Source organism: Macaca nemestrina, chromosome 4 (assembly GCF_043159975.1).
Source record: "Macaca nemestrina isolate mMacNem1 chromosome 4, mMacNem.hap1, whole genome shotgun sequence".
NCBI classification, from domain to species: domain Eukaryota; kingdom Metazoa; phylum Chordata; class Mammalia; order Primates; family Cercopithecidae; genus Macaca; species Macaca nemestrina.
In genome coordinates, this window is record NC_092128.1 from 67,689,635 (window position 1) to 67,708,982 (window position 19,348).

At 34.8% G+C, this 19,348-nt stretch overlaps 1 protein-coding gene across 25 annotated transcripts in view; it reads left to right on the forward strand.

The window, feature by feature from the left end:
* The window catches only part of LOC105475451 (ADAM metallopeptidase domain 22), a 247,901-nt gene that overhangs the window by 209,602 nt on the left and 18,951 nt on the right, over positions 1–19,348 (forward strand). For 10 of the 25 annotated variants that reach the window (XM_011730689.3, XM_011730687.2, XM_024790832.2 and 7 more), the window contains 6 exons: positions 1,983–2,097; positions 4,282–4,372; positions 7,684–7,701; positions 14,375–14,569; positions 16,897–16,997; positions 17,351–17,417. In XM_011730689.3, coding sequence (XP_011728991.1) covers positions 1,983–2,097; positions 4,282–4,372; positions 7,684–7,701; positions 14,375–14,569; positions 16,897–16,997; positions 17,351–17,417 — 587 coding nt within the window. The remainder of the gene's footprint in view (positions 1–1,982; positions 2,098–4,281; positions 4,373–7,683; positions 7,702–14,374; positions 14,570–16,896; positions 16,998–17,350; positions 17,418–19,348) is intronic. The other 15 variants (XM_024790838.2, XM_011730695.2, XM_071094781.1 and 12 more) reach the window with 2 other exon arrangements.

Below are 19,348 nucleotides of genomic sequence, written 5' to 3' on the forward strand. Positions count from 1 at the left end.
ATGCGAAAAATTAATTCAAGTAAATATTCTTTTTTTTTTTTTTTGAGACGGAGTCTCCCTCTGTTACCCAGACTGGAGTGCGGTGGTGCGATCTCCACTCACTGCAAGTTCCATCTCCCAGGTTCACGCCCTTCTCCTGCCTCAGCCTCCTGAGTAGCTGGGACTACAGGCACCTGCCACCACACCTGGCTAATTTTTTGTATTTTTAGTAGAGATGGGGTTTCACTGTGTTAGCCAGGATGGTCTGGATCTCCTGACCTCGTGATCCGTCCACCTCAGCCTCCCAAAGTGCTGGGACTACAGGCGTGAGCCACCGTGCCTGGCCATAAATATTCTTTTTGTACTATATATCATGTGGTTAAGAGCGTGAGCTTGCAATCATACAGCCTGGCTTTGAATCCCAACTCTGCTTTTTACTAGCTGGGTAACATAGGGCAAATTTTTTTTTTTTTTTTTTTTTTTTTTTTTTTTTTTTTTTTTTTTTTTTGAGACGGAGTCTCGCTCTGTCGCCGGGGCTGGAGCGCAGTGGCCGGATCTCAGCTCACTGCAAGCTCCGCCTCCCGGGTTTACGCCATTCTCCTGCCTCAGCCTCCTGTGTAGCTGGGACTACAGGCGCCCGCCACCTCGCCCGGCTAGTTTTTTGTATTTTTTTAGTAGAGACGGGGTTTCACCGTGTTCGCCAGGATGGTCTCAATCTCCTGACCTCGTGATCCGCCCGTCTCGGCCTCCCAAAGTGCTGGGATTACAGGCTTGAGCCACCGCGCCCGGCCCATAGGGCAAATTTCTTAACCTTTATGACTCAATTTCTTCCTCTGTAAAATGGAGATAATAGTGCCCACTTTAAAGAATTGTGCAAAGAATGAGTTAACTTGTAAAACACTTAAAACAAGACTGGGATATGGGAAGTGTTCAATAAATGTAATCTATGCTATTTATTATGATTACTGTACACTTGCATCATTGTCTGTTCTTGTCACTTTATCACTGATACCTGACATATGATATAGCAACTGATGCTTGAAGAAGCCAGGAGACTTGATTAAGGTCCCTTAGTAAGACAGGAGTGATATAGTGAATCAAATCCAGGCCTTTTAAGCCTAAACCTTTTTCTTTCTGCATATTTGTTAATGTGTAGCTCTTATTGAGGCTGTGTTATAGTTATATATGGATGTGGATGTATGTTGTGTTCCTGAAAATTAGATCAGACAAGACAGAAACCCCTGTAGTAAAAACCTGTCTCAGGAGGAACTTTGCTGATCTTCAACCTAACTTAACTCTCTCCTGCTTCTCTATTCAGAGTTGTTTTGAATTAGATTTAGGTGTATATTTTGTTTCCTGAGTGGACAAATGAAGAGAGATTACTTCCCTATAATATAAAAAATGGTATCAATTTTATGTGAATCTTTTTTATATACTCTATTCGTGGGAGTACTTAGTTCCCGTGACCCTGACATCGCTAGTATCTACAGCATGGGTTGAAGTGCCAAGGTTATAGCCTTGTGAAACTTTCTTCTCAGCCCACTGCAAAACATAGGTCTCTTCTCTTCATCAGACTTTTATTTCATTTTGCTTCCTAAGAAATGAATAACATTTTTGCATAAAGACCCTTACTAAGGAAGGAAGGAAACCTTTGTATTAGATAATTGACAGATGATTGTATTTCTACTTAGCTTTTTAAATCTTCCTCATAAAATTTAAGTTAATGAAAGTCAAAACAATAATTTCTTTGTTTTTTTTTAATAGATGTAGATGAATTTCTCTGTTAAAATTCATCGTTCCCTTTGGGTCAGTTGTTGGTCTCTAGGAAACATTTGCTTGAAGTACTGGAGGGAGAAATAATATAATTAGTATTAGGAAGAACATACTAATAATTTTTCAGAATTACCAAATTCTAAGCATATAATAATAAGAAATTAGTGTTTATTTTTCATGCTTCTGTACCAGAGAGTTGACATTTACTCTAACTTGATTGTGGATTTCAGGTTTGCAGTAATGAGCTGAAGTGTGTGTGTAACAGACACTGGATAGGTTCTGACTGCAACACTTACTTCCCTCACAATGATGATGCAAAGACTGGTATCACTCTGTCTGGCAATGGTAAGTACTTAATTTGGTACATTATGTACTCTTTATACACAAAGAGAAAACTGCTCTCTGAAAACTTTTATTTGAGTTATTTTTGTGATAATCAGAAATACATTCTCATAATAATGAGGTCCATTTTATGAAACTGAATATGTCCATTAAATTGTAATGATATGTAATATTGTGTATAACTTAGTCTATTTGATTTAGCTTTATCTTGTCCTGCTTCATTCTGAGATTTTTTGAGTATTATACTTGTCTGAAGCTGTCAGTAAACCCTAACATTTCTTTCAAATGAAGAAAGTAGTCATAGCTCTTAACTGTGTGCAATTAAAGGAAGCATTTTATATTTTTGAACTGAATAAAAAGGAACAATTAAAGAATTGGTTTTAAAATATTTTAATGTTCTTTATTATAGAAGCTCATTGTTGTTCAATCCCAGTTCTGTAGCCTGAACTGGCTGCGGGTGGTAATCCTGGCCAAGGTTCCTGGAGGGGCTTTAAGAACATGGATAAGAAATAACAGGTGCAGTCCTAAAAGCTAGGGTGGCCCAAGCTGGGGTATAGAAATCAAATGCAGATGGTTGAAAGAACTCATACATTGGAGGCAAATGTCCCCTTTTAAACTATTTAATCATTTCATTATTGAGTATTCTTTTATACAAGATAATGCTCAAATCCTGAAGTTCATTCACTCTCAAAGGATGAGAAAAAAGGAGTATGTTCATTCTAATAATCTAAACAGTTTTAGCTAATATGACTTTTATAAAGAAAATCATAGGATGATTAAGATTTTAGAGTCCCCAGTCTTAGCAATGGTAGTGTGGAGTTTGTTCCGGTAATTAATTCAAAGGCAATAATATTTAGGCACATGGATTTCAATGACATGTCAAAAGCCATACCATTACTTAGAAATAAACAAGACTAACATCTAAGTTTATTGATCCCTATTAAGTCCCTGGAAAAAAGGAAGGGAAGACAGACATGCTAGGTCTTGGAGTAAGAAAACTCTAGTGACCCAAGAAATCCTCTGGCATCTGCATCTGTGCATCCCACAGAGGACCTGGCAGGTTGGACTCCACTAGTCTGCTCAGATGGCCTAGCCCTGCTGTCTGGCATGAATTCTGAGGGCTCCTAGACAGAGAGATGCCACTCCTATCATGGAGAATTGAAGTCTTCTCAAGTAGCCCATGACTCCTGACCTTTGATGTGTAAAAGGATGCCTCAAGAGTGGAACAGACAAGGATGGATCTAAGCTGCTCTGGATGAAAGCTCTGCAGTTAACCATGTGGCATAAATCATTATCAGCAAAACAGGCCTTCTGGTGTCAGAGCCAGGCCTCATTCAGATCAGCCTTTTCTGCCTTGGAGCCCTCATTTGAGCTTATTGACCAAGCCTTTGACTCATGGTGCCATTCTGCTGTGATGATCCCCTTAAAGATTATATCTCAGCCTGCCTGACAATGGATACTGGCACAACAATGCCATCACTGTGTTCTGAGCTTCAACCCTGCCCTGGATTCTGCCTGCCTGTCTCTCTGCCAGTGTGGTGCTGCCTCCCTCTCCTGCCACTTCAGCTCCAGTCCTCCAGCTCACTCGACTCTTTTGTTCCTCTGGATTTTCCTTCTCTAGAATGCCATAGCCATCATTGCCCAGACGGGGAATTACAAGTCCAGTGTTTTTATCACCTACACTACCTGGGCAGTAACCATACCAGTCTGTGGACATGTTTTCTCCTTTAAGAAGCTTATATTCACTTTGAGAGAAACAAAATATAACACACATACAAAACCGAGAGCAATAAGGACCTTCATTAGTTGTCAAAGTGGAGTGATATGCACAATAACATTTCTAGAATTTCTGAGAAAGAGGTAAGGATCAAAAGGAACACAGGTTTTCTCCCTGTTCCTCCCTGTCATCACTCTTCCTTCTTTTAGTTTAATGACATCATGGTTTCTGGAAAATACAACTGTGCAAAATGCACTTGGACAAGAATTAAAAAGGACATATACCAAACATTATTTTTAAATGAACTGATGTAGATTGCTGAATTATGGTTGATTTTTTCTTTCCTTTGAAAAATACCCATTTTTGAAAACAAACAGTCTTGTTAGTGTGATGATTACAAAACTGAGCAATAAAGTTTCTGAAAGAATTTTATACCACTGATCTTCCTTCTTTCTTTTTTTTCCTCTCAGGTGTTGCTGGCACCAATATCATAATAGGCATAATTGCTGGCACCATTTTAGTGCTGGCCCTCATATTAGGAATAACTGCATGGGGTTATAAGTAAGTGAAATGTCTCAGTCTTGTTACTATCGAAATATACTTCTAAACATTTTGATTACATGAAAACATCTAGAAAGTTTTGTATCATTGGTTGAATATACTTGCAATGAAAATCAGCTTGGCTCAGCAGCCAGTCAATGCTTATTCTTGGCATGGTGAGAAGTGATAATAACATCATTTTTTTAGATTTTGAGACAAGTTCCTTCTATTGTAAAAGGACTGAGTATTATTTTAAAATCCTTGAAGTGAATTGAAGTCAGTCTAAATTTTTAAAAGCTTCTAAGTTGTAACTTTTGAAGAGAATTTGATAGCCTTAAACATTTTGCTCAGTAAATGCCTTCAAACATTGTAAACTTTTTTATCTATTTAATGTGTTCAATTTTCTTTTTATGATTTATACAATCTGAAAAGAAACCAGAATATTCAATTTCCTTTTTAAGTGCTTTAATCCCATGATGTGAAAAGTTTCTTTGTATTCAAATAGCTAATTTAAGTTTAATAAGTTAGAACTTAAATGTGATGAACCTTAAATTTTCTTTAATATTTCAACTTAAAATCATATTCTGCTGATCCTTGATGATGTTCCAGTCCACAGGCCTGGGGCTTTTCTCCATTTGGAAGGCCTGCAGCTTGTGCCAGGCATTCTGGGCATTACCTCATTTCATAGCACATTTTTCCTCATGGATCAAACTTAGGTAACTCAAAGTTTTGGGAATTAGAATCAAAAGTTTAGACTTTTGCCCCACGCCTTTTGATGGACTCACCTTTGTTCCTTGAGTGAATATATGTCAAACACTCAAAGTAGTGCCTGGCCCACAGTAAGCACTAGGTAATTGTTTGCTATGATTATTATCACTTAACAAGGTCTTAAACCAGTTGCACCAAAGGAAACACCTTTATAGTGTACGTGGCAATTGCTTGTGAGGTCAAAACCATGAAAGAGTTTCTTTGGCTAAAAAGGGAGAGCAGTTAGTTGACTGGCAGGATAAGCTTTGTATGCTACAAGCATTAATATTACAGGCATTTGTGGAAGACTGTATATTAACGAGTAGCTCGGAGAGCATAATACAGTTTGGCATATATGGTTGACATGGCATATCATAGTGAAGGAGAGCACAGCATAATAGTAAGCTCTTTCCTGATTAAATGAGCACCTAGCCCTGTACTGTGTGGTCTTCCACAAATTCTTGTATTATTAATGCTTGTAGCATACAAAGCTTATCCTGGCAGTAAACTAACTGATCTCCCTTTTCAGCTAAATAAACTCTTTCATGGTTTTGACCTCACAAGCAATTGCCATATACCCGTATAAAGATGTTACTTTTGGTGCAGTTAATTTAAGACAGTGTTAGGTGATAATAATAAGTTCATAGCTGATGCTTAAAATCTATGGGCCTCTTTGGTATGCAGGTTACTGGATATATTTCACCTCAGCATAACATTTGGAGTTACAAAATCATATATCTGATAGGAAGGCTTTTCTGTTTATCATTTGATTTCTTCTCACACCACAAGCAAATTAGCTGTGTGCTGGAATCACACTATTTCTCCAACTTAATGCACGATTTAAGTAGCAACTGTCATCACAAGCATTATTGTTTTGAAGTAGCTCAGTGCTTTCATTTGGCTATGTGAAAATGGAAAGAAAAAATTGTTCATTCTGTAGTGTGTGATTTTCTGCCACCTAGTGGTGGAAGTGGATATTTCATTTTTACAATCTTGGAAAAACCTACCTTTTAGAAACCTAAACACTCATATTACTTATTAAATTATATGTCTATTTGCCTTTATTGATTAGAATGAAAATCACCTTTTTCTGCATGTGATTTCTTATTTTTATGGCATTCTTTTGAGATTTGTTCATTCCTGCATATATGCACTTTGCAACTTTAATAAGATCCACATAGTTGGAAACTCATTTAAGTTGGTTTTAGCTTAAGGAAAAAGACAAAACTTGTGTATATTACAGTTTACATATCCTCTTTATAAATAATTAGTCCAAGTAGCTAAAGTTTTAATGTTTCTAAAATTATTCAGAATATGTTTAGGAATATAGTGGGAATGTAGATATTTTAAAAGAGGAATTAAATTCATGAATATGATGTTTTACTTATTCTATTTGAAATTTAAAACCAGATTTAGAACCTGAGAACTCATTTTCTCATTAGTTTGTCTAGTTAAACTTTCTACCCCTTCTCCAAGCCTTGGGGTGGAGAATAGCAGGAATGAAAAAAAAGTAGAATGCTCATTTGGAGCCATATGGCTCAGGAAATCAGATTGAAGGAATAAAAAGTAAAACATGTTGAACAGAAAGATACCAGGTTTATTTTTCACCCATCTGATAGTTTCCAGAATCAAAAATAATAACGAATTGGCACCTTTGCCGTCGTGTGTGTGTTATCAAACATGATATGTATAATGTGGATGAAATAGACTGGCAAGTAAAGATGTTACCAATGAAATCCATGTGAAAACGTTATCCTTGTTCTTAGAGGAAGCAGCCCAAAACTACTCAGTTGCATGACCTTTCTAACGTGTCTCCAGAATACTAACAATTATGTCAAGATAGAAAGTTAGCAATGAACCCCTGAAAAGTCACTGGTACTGTACTACCACACCCTTTAGAGCAATTTTTAAATAAGATCCACTTAGTTGGAAACTCATTTAAGTTGATTTTAGCTTATGGTTAAATAAACACAGAGACTAAACACTGAACAAGTATTTCCAATGTGAAACTTCAGCGAGTAAGTAGTAATCACTTAGGAGATCCTTAACAGTCATCAATTAACTCACTCCTATTTGTCATACCTGATGAAATAAAATATTCTGGTATTCATTTATATTCCCCTATTTGAAATTCTTAGGAATAACTATAGTTTGGGGTTTATATCCCATTAGGAATGAATTATAATTTTATTTCTGTGAAAATACAGTTATTTATATAAGTAATAATTCATTAATTTCATTATTTAAGTTAATGTATGTTTGAAGACCTGTATTTGAAATAAGATTTACTTTACAGCAGTGATTGATGTTGAGAAAACAGTTACTCTTTAATGACTGCAGCATATTTATGTTTTTAAAAATGGACAGTTGTTTGACAATATTATCACTGACTCTTTGTCGCTTCTCCTAATGATGAAGTGACATTTTTGTGTGTGCATTCCCATTTTAATTCTGTAATTCAGAATCCTCTAGTGAAGACTTTTCAGTGAAAGCTAGAGCTTTTATGTTTAGAGCTCCCTCTTGATGTCCATCCAGAGGTAACTAACTCTGTGTTTCTTCCTCTTTCTCTTCTTGTCCATGAAAAGAAACTATCGAGAACAGAGGTATGTAATAAAAATAATGTGAACATAAAACTGAAAGGTTTGACTCAGATTAGCATTGCTGGAATTCATACATGCAATTATAATTAAGTTCACTTTGTTTTTATGCTATAATGATCATACACTAATCTTGATTTTTCATTATCTTGAGATAATTTTAATGATGGTGCTATGAAATATAGTAATTTAAAATAGATCTGTCATTTAATTTTAATGGTTCTTTTATCCAACAATACAACGATTAGTGGAGAGTCTTGCTTATTTTTTAATAGTAATATATATAGAAATTGATTTTTTCCATCCAAAACATACTTCCTCTATGGTAAGGTGTCCCATTTGTTTACATTAATGTTAGCTTTTCTTCATGTTTGTAACACTCTTATTGCCTAATACTTTCTGAGGGAATTTGTCACTGTTTTTATATTAATAATATCCATTCATAAGTGACAAAGTTTATTTGGGCAGTGTTGCTGTTGGGAATGTTCTAGCATTTGTTGAGCCTGTTTATCTCTGCATAAGGAATTTTTTTGTGTTGATTAGGTAACTGCACATTTAGTTAAAGAAAGAATTTGCATAGTTGGAATAATAAAAAAGTCTATATTCTTGAGAAAGTCAGACACCCTTATAGCATAACCTTAAAAATCTGTGCTTAACCAACAGCATAAAAACAGATACAAAACATTCATGTTTTTCTATAACAATTACCTATTTTATCTGAATCTAAATTAGCACATAATATTGAAATTCACTCTTCACTTTTCACACTGAAAAAGTTACTAGTGCTGTTAGCTATTGATATAAAATATTAAAATATTATCCTGGAAACTGATAACCTAGACCAGGTCTTACACATGATATCGTTCTATACTCATGGTATTTATGCAGATTCCTATTTACTTAACCTTTTCCATTGTTGAGTTGCATGCTTGTGACAGGTTATGAATAAGGTGTATAAATGTGGTAATTTGTCATGCTCCATCACAACTTTGATTTTTTTTCACAAATCAAAAATTTAACTTTACTCTTTTTTAAATAAATTAAAATTCCCATAAGGCTTTAACCGTAAGTATCTGTAGAATCTGTATAAATACATGGTGCCCATGGGTTACCATTTGAAATCCTGGTCAGTTTGTGTAGACAATAGAAAATATTGACCTTTCCCTAGAGTGACTAACTCATCATTACTGGAAAAAGTAAAACTGGGACAAAATTACAATTTAAGAACAACCAGATTTCTTCGTGACATGTTTTAAACTCTTGTGTCCAAAAGCGCTTGAGTAGAGCAGGAGCCGCCGTTTAGGCTTTCTGTTGAGTAGAGGTTGACTGATTGCATTAGAAATCTAAGTTTGCTGAGTTTCTTTAGTGGAAAATAGAATTAGGCAAATAAGATTAAAAAGTTAATGATTCAGCTTCATTTCCACAGGAACTAAGGCTATAATGTAATTTAATATTGCTGAATATATGAAAACAAAAGTGAAATGTCTCATACGTAACATAAGCAAAACTACCACAGTGGTCTAAGATATGTTCTTATTAGGGATTCTGTCCAGAATAAGGGAATTGCCTACACTTTAGAAAAATGATTAATATTGAAAAGCATGCACAAATTTCTTGTGCTAACTCAATATGTAGAGAGATATAGTTAAGAACATTTTCACATGAAGAATCTCCTTTATGTGCCTGATATAATTTCATGTCTTCTGGTGTTACTGAGTCATCATTTCATTGATCTGGCTACTCTTTTGGAATCTAGTCAGTCATATTTTGAGAGTTGTCATATCTTCAGTGGATATTTATTTTACATATTTTGATATATGTCAACACAACCCTTTTTTGTCCTTGCCCATAACTAATGAATATCAGGTTTGTACAGTAGGTCTCGAAGTGGAGAAATAGCAAAGAATAGACTTTAGATAGGAAGTTGTGAATGTATAAGTGTTTTCTAAATGATTTTCCTTTTCGAGAATACATGCTAGTGATTATAGACGAAGTGGTAAGGCCAGCAGACCAAAGCATGCATTAAAAAATGTTCAATCTTATAAAAATATCAATAGACATTAAAGTAAATATCTTCCCAAGTCCAAAATATACCAGGAAGTAAAATTAAGAATTTTGAATTGTTATTGCTTTTAAATTAGGTTTTTCTTTGAGGTTCCATGGTAGGGAGACCAATCCACAAGGAATCAGAAATCTACTAGTATGTGGTATTGGAAAATCAAACTTTCCTCAACTCTGAAATGAAGTAAAGTTCTTTGTAATTTGTAAAGCATTATGGTGATGGGAAGTTACTAGCATGTGGTCTTGGAAGACTGTGTTTCTCTGATCTTTGAATGAAAGAGGTGAATGTAGTTCTTCTCAAAGAGGAGGGCAGCATTCATTGACATGAGTGAGGCTCACACATACTGGTTGAGGTGGTGAAAATGTTGGTGAATGTAAACTTTTGCTTTGACACTAAATGCAAGACATAATAAGTATAATAGCCAGTTGTCAGATTCCTAATACTGTTATAATGGCTCAGAAGTGCCAAACTGGGCGTAACTTTCCAATTCCTGGAGAGGACAGGCAAGTAATTCGGTGACTGAATTTGATAACCAGATACATTTTCTCTCCTGAGAATGGGTCCTGAAGGTTTTCAGTACAGAGAAGGATTATATTCTATGTTTTCTTGCAAGTTTGACAAAAAGATATGAAGCAGACCCATTTTTTTCTTTTTGTTCACAAACTTGGTAATAAAAAGAAACTGGAAGCTGCATTCTGGGGCATAGCGAAGGCAGAACTCCACATATGCACAGCATCAGTTTAAATCTGCCAGTGTCTTATGATGGGCAGAATTGTGGAACAAAGGAGCCATAGCCATAGACATTAGGTAATTAGAATGATGGTTATATTTATCCTTTTATTTGAAATATTCAGGAAAGAAAACTTCCCCAATTTTTTCAGTTGATGTTATTGTTGATATTATAGCACAATTGCTTTAGGACTCAGAAGCTATATGACTTGTAGTGAGAATTATAAGTGAATTTTAGTTTTTAGGATAAGTTTGCAAATAGCAATAGAATAAGAAACATTAACTGAACTTAGATACATAAAACATCCATATTTAGCTGAAATCTTACTCTCTTCCTTTGAGATGAACACACACCATTATGATTGATGAGAAATATAAAAAATAATTAGATTATATCTTTTTGATCTATGATTTTACTTTAAGCAGAATGCCCTCCCCTTCCCCATTTATTTTCTCTCTCACCTATTTTAGCCACTTTATTTTCTGCTTGTGAACTTCCCATCTTTTTTCCAAACCTTTCTTAGTTTGCTTTTATATTATTATTATTTTGGTGATATTCCTGCATCTGTCAGTGTTACTTGGTACACATTATACAGTATTTCTTAAAACAGTAAAGTAACAATTTAATAAGAGACAGCCCAGATGCCAACAAAGCATTGGAGAAATGCCTCCTTCAACACTAAAGTTAAGAGTTGGTTAAATGGTTTTTTCCTCCAACATTTTAAGTATACATAAGAATTATTAAGATAAATATAATTCAATTGATGCTTTTTGGCAAGATTAGACTTCTCTCATAGCAGGACTGTTTGCCTAAAGGTTTTGGGGTGATCAAGAAACAGTCTTACTTAATGTTTAAATTTAGAATGCTAACATAACAACTAGATGATTTATAATTATGAACACATTAAGAGTTGTCTTCTGAAGTGGAAATGTTAAACATTATTATTATTATTATTATTATTATTATTATTTTGAGGTGGAGTCTCTCTTTCGCCCAAGCTGGGATTCAGTGGCATGATCTCGGCTCACTGAAACCTCTGCCTCCCAGGTTCAAGCTATTCTCCTGCCTCAGCCTCTTGAGTAGCTGGGATTACAAGCGCCCGCCACCACACCTGGCTAATTTTTTTGTATTTTTAGTAGAGACAGGGTTTCACCATGTTGGTCAGGCTGGTCTCGGAATCCTGACCTCGTGATCCACCCACCTTGGCCTCCCAAAAACATTGTTCTTAAGAGATCTTTAATGAAATTCATAACCTATCACTGACATTTACCATGGGAAGAACATTACATGCCTTCCTCATGGAATTTTAAGGAAAAGCCAGTGAATTTCTATCTTTTGGAGACTTTGCAGTGTGATAGATAAGAATCTAATCTGTTCAACATAATGAAAACAAGGTGGTGCCCCAGAAGTACATTGAACTGAAACTGACTGAAACCCACAGTTTATGATTATTTAGCATTTAGGGTGTTTGAGCACTGTGTAAAAAATGACCATGGACTTCAGAGAAGTTACATTGAAGGGTTAATAAAACATGTTTAGTTAAAAACAAAAAACAAAATTGGGCCCCATCCATTGGGAACGATAGTCCATCTACATCCTTAGTGTCAGCTAAGTGATGCCTTGGTAATTGCCAGGATAAATGCCTGAAGGCCAGCCAGACCCATGTAAAGAGAAGGCAATTTGTGGGATAGAATACTGGGAATGGTCAAGTGTAGTTCGGAGCTCTTATATAATAGCTTGTCTTTATCTTTTATTTATTTTATTTATTTTTTGAGACGGAGTCTCACTCTGTTGCCCAGACTGGAGTGCAATGGTGCGATCTCGGCTCACTGCAACCTCTGCCTCCCAAGTTCAAGCAATTCTTGTGCCTCAACCACCCAAGTAGCTGGGCTTACAGGTGTGCGCTGCCACACCCAGCTAATTTTTATATTTATTGTAGAGATAGAGTTTTACCATGTTGGCCAGGCTAGTCTCCAACTCCTGACCTCAACTCATCTACCCATCTTGGCCTCCCATAGTGCTGGGATTACAGGCATGAGCCACCATGCCCAGCCTGGTTTTTAATTGAGTTGAATTTGGTGAGGCACATCTCATCAGTTTATAAAGATTATCAGTAAAGATAGTAGTGATAAATGGGATTTGTTAACCATAGAGATTATTATTGGAAATGTGTTCATGGGATTCTTTTATAAATATTAATATAACACAAAAGGGAAATTTTCTCCCCAAGGCAAAAAATAGAACTCTGATTTTATTGACAGCTTTTTTTTTTCAGGCATTAATGGAATATTTTACTGATACAAGGTAAAATAGAAAATATTAATAAAGATCTCTTACAGGGGAAGATACAGCAGGTGTCATGTAACAGTCTAAATATGAGGTTTTGTATTTTTTTCCTATAAAATTAATGTTTTATATACTGGGGAAAAGGATAACTATTATGAACTGAAGTCATTTACAGAATTAAAAATATTTTGGAGGAATCATATCAAAAAGTTATAGGTGGAATTAATCCTACATTACTAATTTCATGAAAAATTCTTTCTTTAGTAAACATAAAAGAGAGTAAATTAAATCACACAAGTTAAAATATATGCTTCATACTGATTGAAAAATCTGTCAGATTCACAGACATGTGTAACTAAATAGCATTAAAATAATGAGAGTATTCAATCATTCAAGAGAATGAATGACCATGTATTTTAAACATTTACAACAATATGGCAATAATTTAAGCAAGCAAACACCTGAAAATGGCATTTTGGGGGGATTAAATTCAGCATCAGCAAATAATCAAAATTATAATGGTAATTAAGGAGAAACCAAATAAGAAAAAGTTAGCAAATTTGTGCTTTTGCTGGAGATTTAATTAAGCATAGCTTTGTTAAAAATTCTCAATTCAGCACTAGTTTGTGGCACCTCCAGCAATAGTACTGAATAGAAAAGAATCAAGTTTTTGATGCAGTTGGCTATTTGGGAGGCTACACCACTGACAAATGACCAGATTAGCTATTGCAGGAGGGTTAAGTGGGGGCCTTATCTAAAAGTTTCTATGTGATTACCTTAGGAGAAGTAATAAAAATCTGTTCCAATCTTGGTTTATTGAAAATCAGATGATTTGGGTCAATAACAGTGCACTACTACTACAGTAGAGATAGAGAACTAAGGTCACCCACCAGCTACCTATAAATATGCTTCTATAGTCTCAACAAAAATTCAGTTATTTTTTTCAACCTTTTCTTGCTCTTGCTAAATTATCTTCCTTCACATATTCCACTGAACAGTTATAAAATTTCCTTTTTGATTTAACTTTGAATCTTTCCATTTCTTCATATTTCTGTTAAATGAATAATGAAGCTCTGAGTTGAACATCAAACTCTAATAGTGATTTGTTTGCATTAAATTCTATAATAGTTTAAAAATCCATCAGTTCTTTTAAGACCAAATCCAGGTTACATTATGTATGTTTAGAAATTATTAACAGTTTATTCACCACAAAGGAAAAAAAAAGCTATGCTTAATCTGGGTAGGGACTATCTGTCCTAACACACCTTTGACATAATTGTTTTTAAAAAAAAGACAAAAATGCACTTAACATTTTCAAGTATAATGAAGTTACCATGAAAACACTCATATTTTCATATTTTTTCCCCAAAGCAAGGCTTTATTCATCCAAACGATAAAGACATTTGTAATTGCATTTCTGGCCTCTACAGTTAGAATGACTTTAACTTGTCTCATTTATTGATAATTTTATGTGTTGTGATAGATTTGATTCATGTAGATCATTATCCCTACCTCTCTTTTTTCCTGAAATAATATTTGTATATGTCTGTGTTCATGTGTGTGTCTTGTTTTCTGACTCTGAAATGTTTATTATGCCTTAGACAGTTACCCCAGGGAGATTATGTAAAAAAGCCTGGAGATGGTGACTCTTTTTATAGCGACATTCCTCCCGGAGTCAGCACAAACTCAGCATCTAGTTCTAAGAAGAGGTCTGCTTTTCTGTCGCATTTTCAGATTTCTACCTGTTCCATCACACATTATTCCATTAGTCAGAACATTTCATTATTTTGCAGCAGGTTTGATTACTTCTTCCTTCTTTCTTGAATGTTAAAAAATAGTATCCTTTGTTCTTTGATTACTCTACTTCAAAATGCCATATGCTCAGAACCACTCATTACACAAATCAGGCCACAAAACCTAAACAAAGCAAACCAACCAATAACTATGATTCTATATAGAAACCTCAGGGTTTTTCAGTCTTGCTTTATATGGCTTAAGAAACTATACATAGTATTTAATAATATTTAAATGGTGAGCTTTATGTCATGTTTGGTAGTCAAAGAAAAAGGTTACTGTCATGCTTCAATAAAAGCAATTGTTAACTAAATTGGTAATTTAAGTGCTGCATTGAATATTTTTTAATTTTATATATATCAAAGCTAAGCTCGCTATGAAACAAAGATTGCTTCTCTGTGAATCATATATTTCAGTATTATGATTTTGCCTTTTTGGGGGGGTGATTATTTCTAGACTTTATAAGTTACAACTTAGTTGACAAATTAAGTGTTTTTAATTTTGCCTGAGTTTTATAACAGTACAGGTGGAATTAATATTTATATGTCTTAGACACTGATGCTATATTCTTATTCTAGCATCTTAAGGTGTATGACACCATTTAAAATTCTGCATGCTTTGTAACTGCTTAACAAAATAAATAAAAAGAAGAAATAAATAGTTGGCATGATTTAGGAAATGAGACCTATATTCATGTTGAAGGAAGCAAAAATATTCTTGTAAAAGAATTTATTTATTTAAAGTTGCCAATAAGAGTGTAATGGACAGGAAAAAAGGTTTGATAGCCCTGCTCATGCCTTTGGGCACATTAACTACTTTGCAGAGTGAAGGGGAAGTTGCTAGTTTATTGAGAGGAAACATGACCTGTTCCGCAGTTCTGTATAGAGTGGATCATCTGTAAATATTCTGTAATGTCTCTCAGTCTTTGTAAACGTTAATCAGGAACGAGAATAGAAGGAATTAGTGAAACCTGGGACCTCTACTTTATGTGGAACTTTCTTAAGCATGAAGGATAGTTTTCACTTAGATAACGTAGCTTAAAGCAAAAGTAGAAACACTAGTTGTTGCCAAAGGAGTATGGTTCTACAGAAGAATGTTTTTAAAAATGTATTATTTTAATTTATGGAGGGCTTGTTGGCTAAGAGCAGAAGACTAGGGTTCTACTTGAATTCTCTAATACAAATATTTTCTTGATAGAATATTAAATTTTAAATTAAATAACATGGTAAATTAGTGGAGAAATTAATGGTTTCCAGCAGAATTTCTGTTGTTCTTTTGTACAAAATATGAGTCATTCTGTGAGTAGCAAATGATGTTGAGAAATTCCAACCTAGGGAATTCATATGGAATAGTTGTGCTGAGTTCCATTTATTTTCAATCATCAGTAGAAAGCTTTTTTTTGAAATAGAAATTATTAACCATCAACCAGAATAATATGTGGAAAAGATTTTTAAGTATAGTGCTATTTTCTAAAGTACCTATGAAAGAGTTTAAAATATCCATTTGAATAATTCCCAGATTTCAGAAAAATCTCAGTGGGTTATGATTCTTAAGCAGCTAAAAGTTGTTAAGACTTTACTCTGAAGTATATGTAGCTTGTTAAAATTCTTGTGTGGTACAAGGTAGGTGTGTAAGTTTTGCTTCTTGTAGATAATTCATGTAAAGATGGTAGGACACAAACAGCAGGTGGGCTCGATGGTACATGGGCTTTGTGAGAGGCACTGTCATGATCAACATCTGATTCAGTTCAGTTATTGAACAATTAGCCAACATGTACTACACTTTTTTGGACCATATTTGTGGGAAAAAATGCCAATTCTTAGAAAATAATTTTATTACTTAAGAAAATCTAAATAATGCTTTGATAAATGTTAACCAGGTTCACTTGAGCAAATCTTTATGTAATCTCTTGGAAGTCCATGTTCTCATAATATTTGAGTGGAAACCATTGCTTTACAATTAAGAAACATCTATGGTGGGACCCCATTATAACTCTGCTGCTGGGGTTATGCTGAAATACCTAGTGAATTTGCTCTGTGGTTGCTGCGTTCTGGGGAATGTAAATTGGCTTGCATTGTGTCTTGATACTTTTCATTTATATACTATTGTAATGGGGTTCCATTGTATTTGACTTTTCTTAAATTGGATGTTGTGTAATTCTGCCTTCTTCATGAAGACTTTCATGTTCTCTTCATTCTTTCATTTCAGATTTTTTCTTTCTTGATTTATTTTATTTAATGCACAGTAATGCTTAGAAGTTTTGCTTACTGATCTCAAAACATTCATTTGGTTACATTTTTGAACAATTTATCAATATTTTCAATTTCAGGTCAAATGGGCTGTCTCATTCTTGGAGTGAAAGGATTCCAGACACAAAACATATTTCAGACATCTGTGAAAATGGGCGACCTCGAAGTAACTCTTGGCAAGGTAGAGGCTGGCATTCTGAATCCATCTGTCCACACAATCCAATTTTATATTTTGTGGCCCCTGGTTGTAAAGACTTTTTCATTTCTTGGAAGCTCTTTAGCTTTTCTCCCAACAGAGAGGAGAATATGTAGAATGAGAGCCTAGGTTTTATCTGGATGGGAAATGGTGGGATTCGGCAGCACCAGGACACTATACACTTTGTGAAATTTAATTTGAGAAAGCTGCACAGTGTGAAAACCCAGTGTTCCACAGTGGTGCTGCTTATAAATTACACCCACTTGAAATGCCTCGTAATGAGACATAGGGCAATTACTTATTTACATGGAAATCTAGCTCTAAACCATCTTTTTCAGGTAACCTGGGAGGCAACAAAAAGAAAATCAGAGGCAAAAGATTTAGACCTCGGTCTAATTCAACTGAGTAAGTCTGAACCTCTAATGAAAAAAAGGCACTCCAAGGTCCTGTGCGAATAGTGTCAAAAGTAAATTAAGCAGATAGTCAAAGAACTGTAAACCATGTCTTCGGTCTTGGTTTTATCTTTTAAATTCTTTTTTGCCCTTTAAAAATTAACCATGGCTTTTCTCTTTTACATAGGCATCTCCGCAACTGCGCCCATACCAATATTCATTGATAGTGGGGGTCTCACCCTTGCTGCAGGCTTTTTCCTCCAGTCACCTACCATTGTGGGGTCTTGGTTCTGTATGAAGGGAATTTGATAACATTCCTTTCTTCTCATCATCTGGGATTCAACCATTTCAAAGGGTCACCCTTCCTCTCCCCAATACTCACACAGCCTGTAAGCATCAGGGAAAAATTCCCATTTTACTGGAGCATGATACTGCTCACAATCTGAAATCACCACTGTGAGGTCTTCATGGCTGCAATCTAAGCATTCTCTCAGACTTATGGAATAAGTTTCCCTTTTAAATGTTCTATCTGAGAACATTTAAAAGGGCATTTTCCTAAACTTGCTCTTTAACTGAATCATTGTCACTAAATGCGACATTATCCGTTTTAAATGATAGCCATGCATTTACTTTTTTTTTTTTTTTAAGGGGGATGGGCTTGGAAGTCACATTTGAAGTCATTTATAATGAAGTAAATAATGTACTTGTTTTGTTTGTTTCTCCATTTAAGAAAGTACAAGCAAAACAAAACCTCCTCAGATCTTTATCTCCCTTCATGGAATAAAACACATCCTTAGTATCCTTTTGGACTGAACTTGCCACCCGGTTTTTTTTTTTTTACCCATTCTATTTTATCCTTCCTAAAACTTGTTACTTATTTCTCACTGTAGTGATAGTTATTATTTCCAGGATCTCTATTGCTTCTTCACGCCTTAATACTTGGAAAGTCTGAATAGCAGGTATTTTTTAACTGCTTGTCAAAAACTTATGTTAGCTTTTCCATCATATACCCTGCCTTTTTCAGTCCAGGAATAATAACATTGCCCTGAAATTTGGACCTTCCACCTGAATGGTATTGTCTTGTAAGTGGCTTGTCAACATTTACTAGAGGATACTTTATAGACACAATAGACAATTTCAAGTGATACCATTGCATGGTCCAGAATGGCATCATAGAATTCCATCATAAATAACTAATGTGTTAGAGTTTATCTTATCCATTCCCAAAGCACTTGTATGCTTTAGGGCTCATTGTTGATAAACTCTTCTTGGAATGTTGTTTGGTTTGTTTTGCATGAGGTCACCTAGTAAGAGCTCCTTAACTTATCTTAGTTGCTCACAGGTGTACAGATAAAATTGCAAAATGTTCTTTAGAAGTTCCTTGTGTACTGTTTAGTGTTCTAACAGCATTTCCTATAACAAGGCTTCAAAAACTCCTAAGTTAAAAAAAAAATCGGTACCATGTTAAAGCTGTGAGCTTAGGACCGAAAGCACATTTGGTGTTTAACAATATTCATACGATGTTTTCTAGAGCAGTTACTTATTTTTAAAAATGTTATGTATAATTTCCATTCACATTGTATGATTAAAATTGTAATACTGCAGATAGCCTTTGAGAAATCTTGCCTATGAGATAATTAAATTATAATATTTAATATGACATTATAATAGGTTCATCTTTGTGAGGGAGAAGTATTAAGGACTTCCTCAGATTTTTCAGACTTTTCTGATTTTGGTTACATGACTCATGTTAATTAAATGGATCCAAGTCTGTAAAGCTGACCACAATTCTCACATACCTTCTTGTACAGGAACTGTCTCTCTCTATATACATACATATATACATATATACACACACACACACACACACGTATATATTTTCTTACGAGGATTCCTGATACGTAGCATATCAAGAATTATGTTTGCAAACTTTTAATACTTTCC